General features: G+C 37.5%; 1 protein-coding gene across 3 annotated transcripts in view; it reads left to right on the forward strand.

The window, feature by feature from the left end:
- Positions 1 to 16,797, forward strand: part of RYR3 (ryanodine receptor 3) — a 243,301-nt gene that overhangs the window by 140,952 nt on the left and 85,552 nt on the right. For 2 of the 3 annotated variants that reach the window (XM_083839378.1, XM_083839379.1), the window contains 7 exons: positions 740 to 1,013; positions 2,727 to 2,841; positions 8,172 to 8,304; positions 9,329 to 9,432; positions 11,383 to 11,518; positions 15,463 to 15,643; positions 16,117 to 16,222. In XM_083839378.1, the coding sequence (XP_083695504.1) occupies positions 740 to 1,013; positions 2,727 to 2,841; positions 8,172 to 8,304; positions 9,329 to 9,432; positions 11,383 to 11,518; positions 15,463 to 15,643; positions 16,117 to 16,222 (1,049 nt within the window). The remainder of the gene's footprint in view (positions 1 to 739; positions 1,014 to 2,726; positions 2,842 to 8,171; positions 8,305 to 9,328; positions 9,433 to 11,382; positions 11,519 to 15,462; positions 15,644 to 16,116; positions 16,223 to 16,797) is intronic. The other variant, XM_083839380.1, reaches the window with a different exon arrangement.

The following is a 16,797-nucleotide window of genomic DNA, read 5'->3' on the forward strand; positions in this document are numbered from 1 at the left end:
CCAGTCTTGGCCCTGAATTGGATATTTGATTATTAAAAGAGAAGGAAGCTATCTCATCCTCCTTTCTGGTAGTTTTTTAAGTTTAGAACAGGCTTTTTAATCCCCTCTGGCAAAACTAATTAGCAAGCTCAGCCCACATTCATAAATATTTCTGGTATAATTGGAATCGTACTTGTCAGCTGATAAACTCTCAATAAACTAGATAAACTCTTCAATAAACTGAAAACTTAATGATTAGTTTCTGTATTCCAAACTTAAATTGATATTCATCAAAAATACGATGTTTCTTTGACATTTAAAATTACATTAAAGTCATTCCTAATGAAAAGGTTTTTGCACTAGAAAAAGCTCTGCAATTACTTCTATTTTATAAATCTTAATGTAGAAATGAAGGGCAAATTAAAATGTTAAATTTAGTATTTCACTCACAAGGATCATTCTCGGGGTCCTACTGAGCCAAGAAGTTTTCATTGCTAACAGTGCTGAATTGAATTGACTTGAACAATAAGTAGAAATTTCTTGTTTTCCATCTCTCAGGAACATCACACTTACCTTGAAAGATCCAGGAATTATTTTTCCAGTTGAAAATTCTGTTCAGTCTGCTAATGTTCTTTTGCTTTCTTATAACTGTTTTGTTTTGCCTCGTTGTCTGCTGTTATAATATTTTACTGTAATACGTGTTTTTGACTTTTTTGTGGTTGTAAAGTCTAGTAACATTTTCTGTATTTTATTCTTTTAGCTACACTGAAGGAACTCATATCCCAGACTATGGTACGCTGGTCTCAGGAAGATCAGATTCAAGATCCAGAATTGGTTCGGATTATGTATACCCTCCTTCGTAGGCAATATGACAGCATTGGTGAGCTACTTCAAGCTCTGAGGAAAGCATACACTATTAGTGCTACCTCTGTGAAGGATACAATTAATCTGCTTGCTGCACTGGGCCAGATTCGCTCACTTCTCAGTGTCAGAATGGGAAAAGAGGAGGAATTGCTAATGATTAATGGATTAGGGTATGGAATTAACATCATTTTATTTTTGAGTAACATTTTCTGTTATATTAGTAAATCCTTCTACTTAAGATCCTAAATGAAAATTAGTACAGTACTGAAATGCAGATAAATATTAAATATTTCAATTTTTGGTGGAAATTTCCAGTATGGCTCCAATTGATCTCTCTATGAACATTGTCTTTTTTTTTTTTTTCCCTGTGAACTAAGGTGTTTTCTCACCTAAAGAAACAGGATTATTTTTACAACAGTGAAGCCTAATGAGTATTTTTCAGATGTTTTGCTGAAGCTTTGTAAATGTATGTGTTTTAGCATAGAAAACTGATGATTTACATCTGTATTGCTGTCTACCACACCCTTCCTAAATTTAAAGCTGACATTAATTTTGCATGCATATGTGAATAGACTTGCTGCTATCTTTCTAAGTGACAAGTTTGTACGAGTAGCTAGGTAGAACCAGCAAAGTGTTGTTGTGATCTGAAAGATTTCAAGCTGATTAGTATTTATTATGTGATATCAATGATAACTTAAAGTATTTGTACAAGACTGCTTATATTATTCTTTATAACATTAGAATTATAAAACCTTGACTTTGTGTAATCCCTGCTGATACCAGATTATGTTATGAGATTACCTCTGTTAAGCACCAGTAGTTTTGTACATGCCTGAATGTTTTATTACTCCTCGTAAGTGAGTAATTGCAGGATTAGGCCAATTAATGTTGGAAGTAAAAAAAAAAAAAAAATCATTACTTAAATTTAAATGATATATTTAAAAAGAGAGAAAGCACTAGTTGTAAGATTACCTGAGACCTATGTTTATTTGTCCTTCATCAAGAACATTGAACAGTTTCTTTCCTTTACAACAGTTGTAAGGAACTTGCATTACCTTTACTACTTTGCTGTAAAAATTGCAAACAAGAGTCTCTTCAGCAAGTTGAGCAATTTGTAAAAACACTTTATTAATTAGTATGGGACAGGATTGAATAATTTGTTCTCAATGCTGAGTTTGTGAAATTGATGAGAATTCTAGGAGGGATAAAGAGTAAGCCTTAGAAATTTTAGAAATCCTTGTATCCCCTATGAAAATACATAAACTGTGTTCTGGATTGTGAAACCAATATAGAAGTTCCAGAATGTGTTGAAAGGAGGGTGGGCAGAGTGAAAATTATAAAATATTCCAATTATTTAAGAGAATTTTATGCCATGTTAAATATTCTTCTAGATAGTTCTAATTTTGGAAATATCAATGAAAGACATTTAACTAATATCCTTGAAAATTGAGTCTCTTTAGTATCTTCTACTTTGTGAACTGATAAAATTAATTAAGCAGTGTTTCTGCAGAGATGAGATTAGATTTAGATTTATTGATCCCCATTCTCTACTTACAATGTAATTGAATATATTCTTTTACACTTAGATCTTAACAGAGTATGTTTTTTTCTTTAAAGAGAACAGATGGTAAGAACAATTTAAAGATGAAGAAAAATGCCATTTTGAAATAATTGAAGAGTTTAGGTTCTTGTTACATAGAATTCATGACAATTAGAGGAATGATAGCATGTTTAAATGTGAAGCATTTATTTGTCAGATGTTTTTGTGTTACACTGAAATCTGAGAATTTAAAATCATATTATGACAATGAGTGCATATGTCTGAAACCTCTAATAGATGAAAATAGTATTTCTTGAAAATGTTGCCTTTTCTTCCACTTCAGGGATATAATGAACAACAAGGTGTTTTATCAGCATCCTAACTTAATGAGAGTCTTGGGCATGCATGAGACAGTTATGGATGTGATGGTGAATGTGCTTGGAGGAGATAAGTCTCAGGTAATTTCACTGTAATTTTATTATTCGTTTCATATCTTGTACTTTTGGAAAAGTGTAAAAAGGATGTTAGAGAAAGCTAAGATAAATAGATCTCATATATAAGGTAGATTTTGCTTGTCCAGATTGAAATATTGATTAACGTTAAAAATTGAACAGTTCTTATAGTAGTAGAGGGACTGTCATTCTAGGACTTAATTTTTAAAAAGTGAGAGATAGGTAATAGGTATTTTATTTGTCTTTTAATTGTACCTTAAATGTTTGGTTTTTGTTTTGTTTTGTTTTTAATTTTAAATTAAATATATATGTTATGTGTCTATATGAGAGGCTTAGCTCTGCTAGGAAAATAGACCTCTTCATCTTAGATAAAGTGTTGTTAACAATAAACTGTATAATTAGTTAACTTACAGCAACTTTATTTTGAATGCTCAAATTCAAATACTTGAGCTGTAATTTTCCTGCAAAATTGTGTTTTGCCTTTTCTTAGTGTTATGTTTGAATACCTATATGTTAGTTTAAAGGTAGAATGGCATAAATATTTTGAGAAGCATAACTGAACATTCCTCCGGCTACCTGAGGGAAGTCAGAAATGAAGTGGGCTTATCTTCTCTTTGCTTATGCCTGACATTTTAATGCTAATGCCACCCTCCCCAATAGAGGGGTCTCCTATTCTCCAAATACTGCTTACCTTTTTTTTTTCTTTTTTGTATGGCCAGGCAAACTACAATTATTTCTAACCTGATAAATGCTTGTGTAATTTATAGGTGTCACAACCTTCTGTTTTTGCTACAATTTGTACATAAAGTCCAAAGTGACAAAACCAACCAAAAAAACAAAAAAAAAAAAATACTGTTCCTTCTGATTCTACTTAAGAATGTTATCACAGAGAATTTTTATAGCACAAAAATACATCATAGAAGTTACCATGATATTTTTCATGAGGAATGTAGACCTAGAAAATGAGTTGTTAACCTGGTGTCATTTAATCACAGTATCACAGTATCACAGATTTCTAGGTTGGAAGAGACCTCAAGATCATCGAGTCCAACCTCCGACCTAACACTAAGTACTCCACTAAACCATATCGCTAAGCTCTACATCTAAACGTCTTTTAAAGACCTCCAGGGATGGTGACTCCACCACCTCCCTGGGCAGCCCATTCCAATGCTTAATAACCCTTTCGGTAAAGAAGTACTTCCTAACATCCAACCTAAAACTCCCCTGTCGCAACTTTCGCCCATTCCCCCTCGTCCTGTCACCAGGCACGTAGGAGAACAGACCAACCCCCACCCCTTTACAGCCTCCTTTAAGGTAACTGTAGAGAGCGATAAGGTCGCCCCTGAGCCTCCTCTTCTCCAGGCTGAACAAGCCCAGCTCCCTCAGCCGCTCCTCGTAAGACTTGTACTCCAGACCCCTCACCAGCTTGGTCGCCCTTCTCTGGACTCGCTCGAGCACGTCCATGTCCTTCCTGTAGCGAGGGGCCCAAAACTGAACACAGTACTCGAGGTGCGGCCTCACCAGAGCCGAGTACAGGGGCACAATCACTTCCCTAGACCTGCTGGCCACACTGCTTCTTATGCAAGCCAGGATGCTGTTGGCCTTCTTGGCCACCTGAGCACACTGCTGGCTCATATTCAGCTGTCTATCAACCAGTATTCCCAGGTCCCTCTCGGCCAGGCAGCTTTCCAGCCACTCATCTCCCAGCCTGTAGCTCTGCTTGGGGTTGTTGCGCGCCAGGTGCAGGACCCGGCACTTGGCCTTGTTGAACTTCATACAGTTGACCTCAGCCCATCGCTCCAGCCTATCCAGATCCTCCTGCAGAGCCTTCCTGCCCTCGAGCAGATCGACACACGCACTTAGCTTGGTGTCATCTGCAAACTTACTGAGGGTGCACTGGACGCCCTCATCCAGATCATCGATAAAGATATTAAAGAGGACCGGCCCCAGTACCGAGCCCTGGGGGACACCACTAGTGACCGGCCTCCAACCAGATTTGACTCCATTCACCACAACTCTCTGGGCCCGGCTATCCAGCCAGTTTCTAACCCAGCGAAGCGTACGCCAGTCCAAGCCCCGAGCAGCCAGTTTCTTGAGGAGAATGTTGTGGGGAACTGTGTCAAAAGCCTTACTGAGGTCAAGGTAAACCACATCCACAGCCTTTCCCTCATCCACCAAGCGCGTCACTTGGTCATAGAAGGAGATCAGGTTCGTCAAGCAGGACCTGCCTTTCATAAACCCATGCTGACTGGGCCTGATCGCCTGCTTGCCCTGCAAGTGCCGCGTGATGACCCTCAAGATAATCTGCTCCATGAGCTTTCCTGGCACTGAGGTCAAACTGACAGGCCTATAGTTCCCCGGGTCTGCCGTGCGGCCCTTCTTATAGATGGGCGTCACATTGGCTAGCCGCCAGTCAACTGGGACCTCCCCCGATAGCCAGGACTGCCGATAAATGATGGAAAGCGGCTCGGCCAGCTCCTCCGCCAGTTCTTTCAGTACCCTCGGGTGCATCCCATCCGGCCCCATCGACTTGCGCACATCCAAGCTCCGTAGCAGGTCACCAACCATTTCCTCATGGATAGCGAAGGCCACGTCCTGCTCCCCATCCCCTTCCACCAGCTCAAGGCACTGGGTATCCAGAGAACAACCGGTATTGCCGCTAAAGACTGAGGCAAAGGCGGTATTAAGCACCTCAGCCTTTTCCTCATCCTTAGTAACTAGGTTTCCCCTCGCATCCAGTAAAGGATGGAGATTCTCCTTAGTCCTCCGTTTCGCGTTGATATATTTGTAAAAGGACTTTTTGTTGTCTTTAACGGCAGTAGCCAGGTAATGAGTCTGGCCACCCAGAATATCCTATTTTATATCCCTATATCTATAAATTGTGTGTGGAATCCAAAACTTCACCCATTGAACTGGGATTGGCACAGGAATAGAAATCTTACCAAGAAATATGAATATGAAATAGGGTGTGTTTAGAATTTGATCTATTCCAGTCTCACGGTGCCTCATTTTCGCCTTAAGAGTGGAAACTTGCAGATACCCACCATTCAGAACCCTTTTTTTTTTTAAATGGAAACAGAGGGCTAGAGTCATATTATGAAATAACACAGCAAGGCTTATTAATGGACCTTTGCACTCCATTAACACAGATTTTAGATATTGCGATGGGGAGATTTCATAGAGCAAACCATTGGACAAGGAACTGTACAGGCAGAGAAGTGTTGTTTCTGAGTTCCAAATGTGAAATATCTTCCATACGAACCTTGCAGGGAGAGCACTGTTTTTTAAAATGATTGCCATATGCTGTCTGTTGATCTCCTGCTGGCATGCTTTTCTTCTAAGCACGTATAGACGTCTCACTTGAAAGGTTGTTCACTTAGGAACTGGCAAGCATTAAACTGGAAAAGGTACGTCTCCGTATGCCGGGGATCTTTTACTGGCCCAGGTAAGGTGTCCTTAGGAAGAAAGGAGTAGGGCCAGAAACAGTGTGCGTGCCTTGGTCAGTGATGGTTTTATATACTCAATTGAAATTCTTCAGGCTTTTGTCCAATTACTTGCTTCTGTACAGTTAAGGAATAGTGGTGGCATCAGACATTAGAACATTGCTCTTTGTGCTCTCAGTTGAGTTCCTCACAACTCTGTTGTTAGTTATCTTTCAAAGAATCCTAAACAGTGCCCTTTTTGACTCTCAAAATGGAAACATTTTACTTCAAAATTACTTCTTACTGATTTGGAAATTTTCAAATTCCATTTTTGTATCGATACCTGTTAATAATAAAGAATTTCTAAAATGACAATTTTTTAACATTGTGGCTCTTACTGTAATTCTGTAAACAAGGTTATGTCACACATTTTGCTTAGTTTAAAATCCCTGTAAATTATGGGGATGGAAGCTTTGCTGAATGTTTTCAGGAATGAATGAATGTTTTTCATTAATTTTCTTCTATCATACGTTTAAAAATAGAAATCATATCTATTGCTACTTTTACATATTAACACCTTCATGACTAAAATAGCCAAGTGAGCCACACACATTAACAAAAAAACCCTGTGTCAGACTATGCTTAATCAACTCAAGTCTGTGGAAGTTAGGAAATGTACCTGATGTCTTGAATAGATAATACATTATCATATAACTTTTAATTAACATAATCACTATTTTACCCACAAAACTGTTGTCTCAGTTGAAAATGCTGCATTAGAATGAATTAGAGTTGTTCTGTAAAGGAGGCAATATTTATTATGCTTTGTATAATGAAGTATAACTAATATTATTTATAGTTGCAAGGTATGAAGTGAAGAAGGCAGGATGTCGGAGGAAGAAAAAACATGGTATTTTGATTAAAGTGCTTGAATATCACCTTGGATCTCACAGAATATAATGCATTGTATAGAATATTATAGTGTGTGTGTGTGTATATATTATATAGAATACATTCCTATTTTTGCCTGATGAGAGCTGGTCAGATTATTTCAAAAAGAATTCTCCTGGGTGGTCATTAATTTTCTGCCTAATTTTCTGTGCATCCTTAGGATGCAGATTTGCAACCGTGCTTGACACTTTAAGTGCCATATAATGGTAAATTTAATACATCTGGTAGGATAACCTTAAAACAATCATCAAAAGTCTCTCCCATGATTTTTGTTCTTTCATCTCCTTTCAGTAAAATGTGAGACTGGCATAAGTTTTTCATGCCAGAAGATGTTATGACTAATTGCAGTTTGTGAAACGTTCATTTGGGTATGCTACAGATTAAATTATTTTGTTTTCAGAGGAGAAATCCTTTCAATGTAATGCACAGCAAGGAAAATGTCTTTAAAAAAAATTGCACAGCAAAAATAAAATATTAATATATGTTATCAGGCCTATGCATTGAGGAATGTAGAAGTCTTGTAGAAACCTTTTTTAAAAGACTGTGTATTCTTATTGTAATGAGTATGTCTGGATAAACTAAGGTCCTTTAATATTTTATTCTGATGTGACCTAATATTTTTTGGTTGAGCTTGTTACCATAATGTTGTTTATGTATAACCACATTTGCAAGTCTGCAGATTGCTTTGTTTGAGAATTGAGAAATAACTCTCAGTTTTTCTTCATTATATGTCCCCTGTAGTTCCCTGTAAAATAATTTTTCAACATTTTAAACCCAATGGTCTAATGAACACAAATGTTAAAAGGAAATGCAGGTCCTTTCTTAAATTAGAACAAGAGCAACCATCAACTGCTTGTCACCTTGGTAACTTCACTATACTTTCCTTATTAGGGATGCAGGAAGAAGAATTGGAACAGATTGGTAATTAACATATTTCACTGCTTTGTCAACTTTCTTCTTCAGCAGATCGTTTTTCCTAAGATGGTGGCAAGCTGTTGTCGATTCCTATGCTACTTCTGTCGAATTAGTCGTCAAAACCAAAAAGCCATGTTTGAGCATCTTAGTTACTTACTGGAAAACAGCAGCGTTGGGCTGGGTATGTCATGTAGCTGTAACAGTTAAAACCAAGACAAAGAAGGAAATGTGCTATCACAAGTCTGCCATCTAATTTGTATAGCAAGTTGAATCATGTGCTGAAGCCTCTGTTACATACTTTTTTCCATTTTTCTTTCATCTTTCTATGTCTGTTAATTATATTTGAAACAGAGTAGTTTAATATGTTTTTTTAAATGTCTTGAAAGATTTAGGATGAAATCCATGCTGTTCGACATTTTGTTCCATCCAATATAATTGCAATTGGAAATCTAAGATTAATTTAACCCTCTCAAGGGTCAGTTTCGTCTGGGCATCAACACAAGTCACTTTTTAATTTTTATTGTTGTTTTCCGTCCCTCTAAAGCTTAGTCCACTGATATGAATTTCGTATTTTTCCTTCGGAATGGGTGTTTGATTTTAAAATGTGGATGTACTAGATTTTGTAGCTCAAGAAAATTTCTCTTGGCTAGGTAGATGGCCTGTATCAATAAAGTATATCAAGACAAGATAGCTTGTGATTTCACAGTGTTTTAGCTGTTCATGATTGCTATTTCTATACCCACATTTGCCCATATTAAACCCAGAAAATGGAATAAGAATGAAAGAATGAAAACAGGCAAAGCTGAAGTTTGAAAGTGGATATTTTAGCTGAATAAAGGCAAATTAAAAGTCTTGAATTGATATGGTTGTACAGTTTCTTAGAGTTATATAGCTAGAATGTTGCTCTGCTAGAGAAATAGTTGTATAATTTTTTTTCTAGTTTGCTATGTTGTTAACACTGATTTCTTTATCTGCATTTAAAAGCAGCATAGTTCTTTATGTTTGTGGATATGGATGTCAAGACAGAAAAAAATTTCAGCATTTATTTTAGCATTATTTGAAAGTTAAACATGTTCTTGATTGAAGAACAGCTATACAACATACTGTTAATATGTTTAGATTCCATTGTGATTGCTGCCATCTGCTGCATGACTGTGATTACTGCAAACTGAATTTAATTTTTGTACATTAACATTCTTCTGCAGCATTTCCTTCAATGAGAGGTTCAACACCACTAGATGTTGCAGCAGCCTCCGTAATGGACAACAATGAGCTTGCACTAGCACTGGAAGAGCCAGATCTGGATAAAGTAAGTGATCACTCTAACCTACTTATTCAACAGTGTACTTGTAGTAGTAGGGAAAAGGGCAAGTCTGATCACAGTAATTTTTGAATATGATCTTTTCAGAAATAGTTGCTCTAGGAATGTGCTGTCTTAGGATAAGGTTGACTGAGCAGTATTTTCCTTGCTTTGGCGCTATATCCTGCTTTGGCTTTATACTTGGTGGGAATCACAGCAAAAGAGAACAAGAAGGTGTTTTCCTGTCTTCTGTATCCTTTCAAAATTATTATCAGCTAGAAAGAATAACATGAAAAAAGGCATGAAACAGGATAAAGACATGTCAGGAAAAATTGTCTGGGGAAGAGCAAATTCAGGTGAAGTAAGAGAATGTGAAGAAAGGTCTCATGGCTTAAATAAATCAAAGAGATTGATGGGGAGAACAGAAGTAAAATCTAAGAGAATAGTAGGTTAGATACATGAACAAAGGAAATTGGAATAGGATATTTGGTTTAGCTTCAGCAGTAAATTGAATCCAGGATTCAGGTAGTATTCCTAACCATTCACAGTGGTTAGGAATAAAGGGAAATTTAAGGAGAAGAGGGATGAAGTAGGAATAGTGGGTAAAAAGATACAAAAAATGGCATAAAGTTCTCTGTATATACCTGGGAAGGGGAACAAAATAGTAGATGGAAGGTGGATACAAAGTCAGAAGAAAAGTAACGCAGGAAAGGGAAGGGATATGTTCGAACACAGCAGTGGGAAACAGAAGCCAGAAGGCAGAGTTTAATATGATAGTTTGGCAGAGGTAAAGCCTTTGTGGAGTATGGGGGTAGATGAGGGTAGAAGTGGGTGAAGAGTGGTTGTGGTGGTGTTTGTATTCAGCATATACATTGGGAGAGGCAAAGGTTAGAAAATGGAAATAAATGGACATATGATGGGGATAGCTCAGAGAAGACAGGGACAGGAATATGAATGGAAAGGGTGTGAGAGCACAGGAATATACTAATTAGATAAAGGTAGCACTGAGAACAATTCCCAGTTTTTTATCAATTGCAAATTTGCCAAAAGTGCATTCCATTCTATTGTTAATGAAATATTAACAGTGTTGACCCCAGGATACACTGTTAGTGACTGGAGCACCAGCATTGGCTGTCATATTTTCAAGGAAAGTAATGTTAGGCAAGTCAGTGAATTACCTATTTCAAAACCTATTTGAGGACTAAATTCATGTTCAAATGTTATCCTTATGTATTTTAAATAAAAACAAAGATCACATCTGTGCAGTTACCTGACAATTTCCTTTTAAATTATTGAGAAAGTGTTTCATTCATGTTTCAGAAATTCAGCTTACTATAATTAATTACATTTGTAATTTCTCAGTGATTTGTCTTGCTTAAAGATATTCTTCGTGATAAGAAATGCTATATTGGGTATTTGTGTATTACCAAAAATTTTAAACTTTATGGTTCTCCAGAAACTTGACTGTTCGCTGATATTGATCAATCTTCTGAAAAGTTTAATTATTTGCATATCTATTAGAATTGGATTTACAGTAGGTAAGCTTCTGATGCAACGTTTACTTTGCTGTTGTAGCAAATTATTCATATATAGCTATTTATGCAATTTTGAAGTTGTTAGTATTTTTAACTGTTGTTTAAAAAGTGTAAAAAAGATCTGACTATTTAATTCCTTAGTATTTTATTCTACTTTTTACCTTCCAAATTAAATCTTTTTCATGTTGTTCTGTTGTTGTGTCATGATATAGTTTGGTAGTTTCAGAAATACAGAGTGTTTGGCTTTTTTTGTCATTATCAAAAGCAAGAGCTAGAAACTAAGACTGATGTTTCTGTGTTGGTAGTTTCTCAGATGAAACACCTCTTATATTAAAACCATGTTATTAAAAAAAAATCATGCATTGGCAGTATTTTTAGAAATTTATTTCCACATACATGAATAAATATTGCTTCTATATTGTAGGTTGTTACTTATTTGGCTGGTTGCGGCCTGCAGAGTTGTCCAGTATTGCTAGCGAAAGGATATCCAGACATTGGATGGAATCCAATAGAGGGTGAACGTTACCTGTCATTCTTAAGATTTGCAGTTTTTGTTAACAGTAAGTATAATTTCTTGGCATTCTATCAAAAGGGTTTGTTAAAATTACTTTTCTGTACATAAGAATGTGTTAATGGATGAAGAGAGGTTAATGCATACCCTTCTCATCGCAAACAACGGGTAATTATTATATGCTGTTTATTAATATATTTTTTTTGAATCTTCAAAATTATAGTTACTTTTTTGTTATTCCTTTTGCAACTTTTATTGTTGATTTGAGTATCTTATTAAGGTAGCAAATGAAGCTAGGAATTCTATCAATAAGTAAGCTGTGGTATAGAGTAAATTGCACTATTTTAGGTCAGACTGTGATATATCTGAAAACGTAACCAGTTTGCTCTGCTTTTAGAACTTCCTTGGCCACTAAGCCACTGGGAGAATTAGAGGTTTGTAATTAAGCTATTTTGCATTACAAAAGGCAATTTTCCAATAGAGTACTGGCTTACATAGTTTTCTGAGGTATCAGGTTTTAAAGCATCTAGTAAAACACAAGATCTGTGCAAAGTCAGGAGTTGTGTTTGTTCAAGATCATACCTGTGTTTTAAGTGGGGAAAATACAAAACTGAAATGTTCGAAGTGCTTAGCTGCTCCTTCCAAAACCTCTCCGTCCCAATTATCTCACCTACTGTTACCTTCCTTTAACTCTGACTTCATAGAATCATAGAATGGCCTGGGTTGAAAAGGACCTTAAAGATCATCTACTTTCAACCCCCCTGCTCTGGGCAAGGTTGCCAACCACTAGAGCTGGCTTCCCAGAGCCACATCCAGCCTGGCCTTGAATGCCTCCGTGGATGGGGCATCCACACCTCTCTGGGCAACCTGTTCAGTGCCTCACGACCCTCTTAGTGAAAAACTTTCTCCTAATATCTACCTAATATCTACCTAAATCTCCCCTGTATTAGCTTAAAACCATTCCCCCTTGTCCTATCACTACCAACACATGTAAACAGGCATTTCGGCTCCTGTTTATACGCTCTCTTTAAGTACTGGAAGGTCACAATGAGGTCTCCCCGGAGCCTTCTCTTCTCCAAGCTAAACAAGCCCAGTTCCCTCAACCTTTCTTCATAGCAGGGGTGCTCCAGCCCTCTGATCATCTCAGTGGCCCTCCTCTGGACCCGTTCCAAGAGCTCCACATCCTTCTTGTACTGGGGGCCCCAGGCCTGCACGCAGTATTCCAGGTGGGGTCTTACAAGAGCAGAGTAGAGGGGGACAATCACCTCCGCCTCCCTTATGGCCACCCCTTTTTTAATGCAACCCAGGACATAGTTGGCCTTCCAGGCTGCAAGCACAAACTGCTGGCTCACATCCAGCTTCTCATCCATCAGGACCAAGTCCTTCTCTGCAGGGCTGCTCTCAAGTTCTTATTCTCCCAGTCTATATAAATACCTGGGATTGCCCCAGCCCAAGTGCAACACGTTGATCTTGGCCGTGTTGAACCTCATTAGGTTCTCATTGGCCCACTTCTCCAACCTGTCCAGGTCCCACTGGATGGCATCCCTTCTCTCTATTGTATTGACTGCACTGCTCAGCTTGGTGTCATCTGCAAACTTGCTGAGGGTGCACTCGATTCTGTTGTCTATGTCATTGATAAAGATGTTGAAGAGCACCAGTCCCAAGACTGACCCCTGAGGGACACCACTTGTGATCGGCCTCCACCCAGACATAGAACCGTTGACCATAACCCTTTGGCTGTGAACAGCCAACCAATTCTTTATTCACCTAACAGTCCATCCTTCAAATCCATACCTCTCCAATTTAGAGAGAAGAATGTGGTGAGGGACCATATCAAAGGCTTTGACTTCCTGATGGCCCTGTTATTCTTTGCTAAAAACTACAGTTTCTAATCCCATTTTTTTAGTGTGTGCTCAAGATACAAAATTCAATTCAGTATAAACTTGATACTAAAGTTTATGTACTGGGTTATTATTGTAGCTTGTAAGTAAAATACTGATACTGATGATCTGTGGGATAAAGCTACTGACATCACAAGTTCAATGACTGAACTCTCTTTCCTTTCCTTTAATTTGTTTTCTTCCTATATGTCCCATTAATCTCATATCATCCCACAGATTATTTTTATAAGGTATCCACTGTGAATTTTCTAAATGTTTGCATTCAACCATGAGCTGGGCTTTTTTTTTTTTTACCCAATTATTATACCCATATTATATCCACATGCCAACTGCTAAACTTTAAGCACTAAAAGCAGTTAGATTACATATAAAGAGATCATTTATGTGAAAGTTTCTTTTCTTAATGACTTTTATTCAGCAAGCATCTGGGTCACAACCTATGTGCCCTTTTGGAATTTATACAATAGATAACCTACTCTCTTCCCTTTTCAACTACACATACATTTCCACACAAAGCTGATTTTAATGTGTGTTTTTTGTGTATAGAGAAGATGAAGTATTCAATTTCAGGCTTTAAACAACAAGAAGAGTATTTAACCAACATGTAAGTATGCAGTAGAAAGAATCAGGAGATTTTACCCCAGATTGATTTGGTCTAGAATATGAGTTGTTTTTCTTTAGTTATACTGAGAAGATTCAACTCTGAGATGAGTGTTCCACTGATGGAGTACCAAGGCCAGAATGTTAAGCAACATTTTTTGTTTTAGCTGGCCCATTTAAAATCAAATAATTCTTGTCCTATGCTAGGTCTGGCTGGAATGGAATTAACTTTCTTCATAGGAGTCCGTAAAGTGCTGAAACACTGTTGATAAACTACAGATGTTCTGGCTATTGCTGAACAGTGTTTGCACAGTGTGATGGCTTTCTCAATTTTTTCCCACTCTGCCCCCTTCCTCGCCCCCAGCAAGTACATTCAGGGTGGGCAAGAAGTTGGCAGCAGACACATAGACATGAGAGATGACCCAAACTGACCAAAGAGATATTCCATATCACATGACATTGTGCTCAGCAATAAAAGCTCAGGGAAAGGATTAGGAAGAGGCAGATGTTCATGGTTATTTTGATTGTCTTCCCATACAACCATTATGTGTTCTGGGGCCCTGCTTTCCAGGAACTGGCTAAATATTTTACGCTGCACTTCACTGCCTATGTGAAGTGGTGAATAAATTCATCTTTTTGCTTTGCTTGCATGCACAGCTTTTGCTTTCTCTGCTAAACTGTTGTTATCTCAACCCATGAGTTGTCTCACCTTCTTTCTGTTTTCTCCCTCTCCTGCAGGAGATGGGGGGGAACAAGAGGCTGGGTGGTTGTTTACTGGGGTCAACACCCCCGCCCCCAGCCTTCCCTTCACCTGCCCAATTGCAGGCTTATTGCCTGCAATTACCCTTTATACAAGAAGCTGAAGTGAATTTTATTCAATGTGTGTGGTATCATGAACTTTAGTAAGAAGTACGTTTCTCTGTCCGTGTGCTAGGAGTGGTGCTTACAAGATATTTCCTAAAGCCATGAATGAATTTATTCAAAATCTACCTGTCTCTAAATGGAGCCCATCAAAAACTATGTCTCATCATCATTTGTACAGATTGCCCAGGAATAGATAATTGCCACTTTCAGTGGCATTCTCACTTGCCAGTATTATATGTTTGGGTTACTTTCTAGTCCATTTTGTGCAAAAGAACCTATCACAGTATTTTAACTCTAGGAGGAAGTAGTCTTTGGCACAAAAAGCAAGTTAACCTTCTGAAGTGAACCTTCTAGACTGAGTGTAGTAAAACTGTGGCAAGGCTGTCACTATACTGTCACTATATATACTATATATAGACAGTGACTATACTGTCACTTTTAAACCTAGATATCCTTTGGTAAAGCACATCTCATGCTGCCAAAATGATAGATTTTTGCTTTCAGAAATAAGATTGAAGATTTATTTTATATTTTGTAAAATTCAGAGGAAAATACAGTCTCCTTCTGACGAAAGGATACCTTTCAGGGGAAAATATGTATTGTGCTAAGACTTTATTTTGGTCTTCAGGTGAAAGTGTTGAAGAAAATGCAAGTGTTGTTGTCAAGCTCCTTATTCGACGGCCAGAGTGCTTTGGACCAGACCTTAGAGGAGAAGGAGGAAATGGTTTGCTGGCAGCTATGCAAGAAGCTATCAGAATCTCAGAGAATCCTTCTCGTGACCTTCCCTCACAAGGATATAGGAGAGAAGGGTAAGTAAATGTGAATGCATGTTTGGAAAATGATGATTTAATAGCTGGTTTAATCTCACCAGAGGTATATAGATAATAGACCCTATTGGGTAAGTCATTATACAAACACAGAACATTAGAGATTCACACCCACAAGCAGTTGTCATATAGAATTCTTGAAACATGATCATGTAGAATAAGAGTTACAGAAGAGAAGAAGCCTGAAGGACAAAGCAAATAAGAAGTCTGTTACAGAATGAAGCTAAGATAATGGTAAAGTGCAAGAAGAAGACAGAAGGATGGTATGAAGTAGTTATTACTGTTCAATTGCTTCCTAACTCCAGGGATAAAAAAAAATTAAAAAATTGTAATCTGTAACTGGAGGAAATGGTTGTATCTCATTTATAGTCTCTGGATCATGGATCTAGTTCCAGAGAGGAGCTATAAACTTGGATTAGCAAAAATACTCACTGGTATTATTGATTATCTTTTAGTGATGAGGAGGAGGAAGAGGAGGAGATTGTGCACATGGGCAATGCAATCATGTCATTTTACTCGGCTCTCATAGATTTACTTGGACGCTGTGCACCAGAAATGCATGTAAGTTCATTCTGTCACTTGCTCAGAAAATGTGGGAGATTTGTAAACAGAACTGTATGTGTCTAACTAAAATATTCCCTATTCAAAGGCTTTCTACTGTCAGGAGGTATGCTTTATTGCATTTTTCACTGTATCTATACAGATATGTTCCCTGACAACTGTTCATAAAGAATCACTGGCTTTTGATTCCTTGTGCTCTGTTATTTATGTAAAATTTGGGATTTTTGCATGACTGTAGGATTAAAGCAAAAATGAACTACTAGTGGTACACATTTACACTGCCAATAAAATTTCTGAAGATGGCCCTTTACTGTCCTCTAGAAAGCCACAAAAGTAATTTTCATAACAGTGTGATACAGAACTTCATTCTTGTGTACTGTTGAAATATGGTATTAACACTACACGAATATGTGAAAAAATAAGTGAAATAACTGTTTTGAATGTGTAATGCCTGTAACAGCCACATGTAAAACTTGGTGTTAAAGTGACTTTTGTTTGTCACTATTTAAAATGCTTTAGTAGCATACATCCAGATGAAAGTGCCATATTTGTGTGTCTCAGTACAACAATAAGCA

Source organism: Anser anser (genome assembly GCF_964211835.1).
Source record: "Anser anser genome assembly, chromosome: 5".
Taxonomy (NCBI): domain Eukaryota; kingdom Metazoa; phylum Chordata; class Aves; order Anseriformes; family Anatidae; genus Anser; species Anser anser.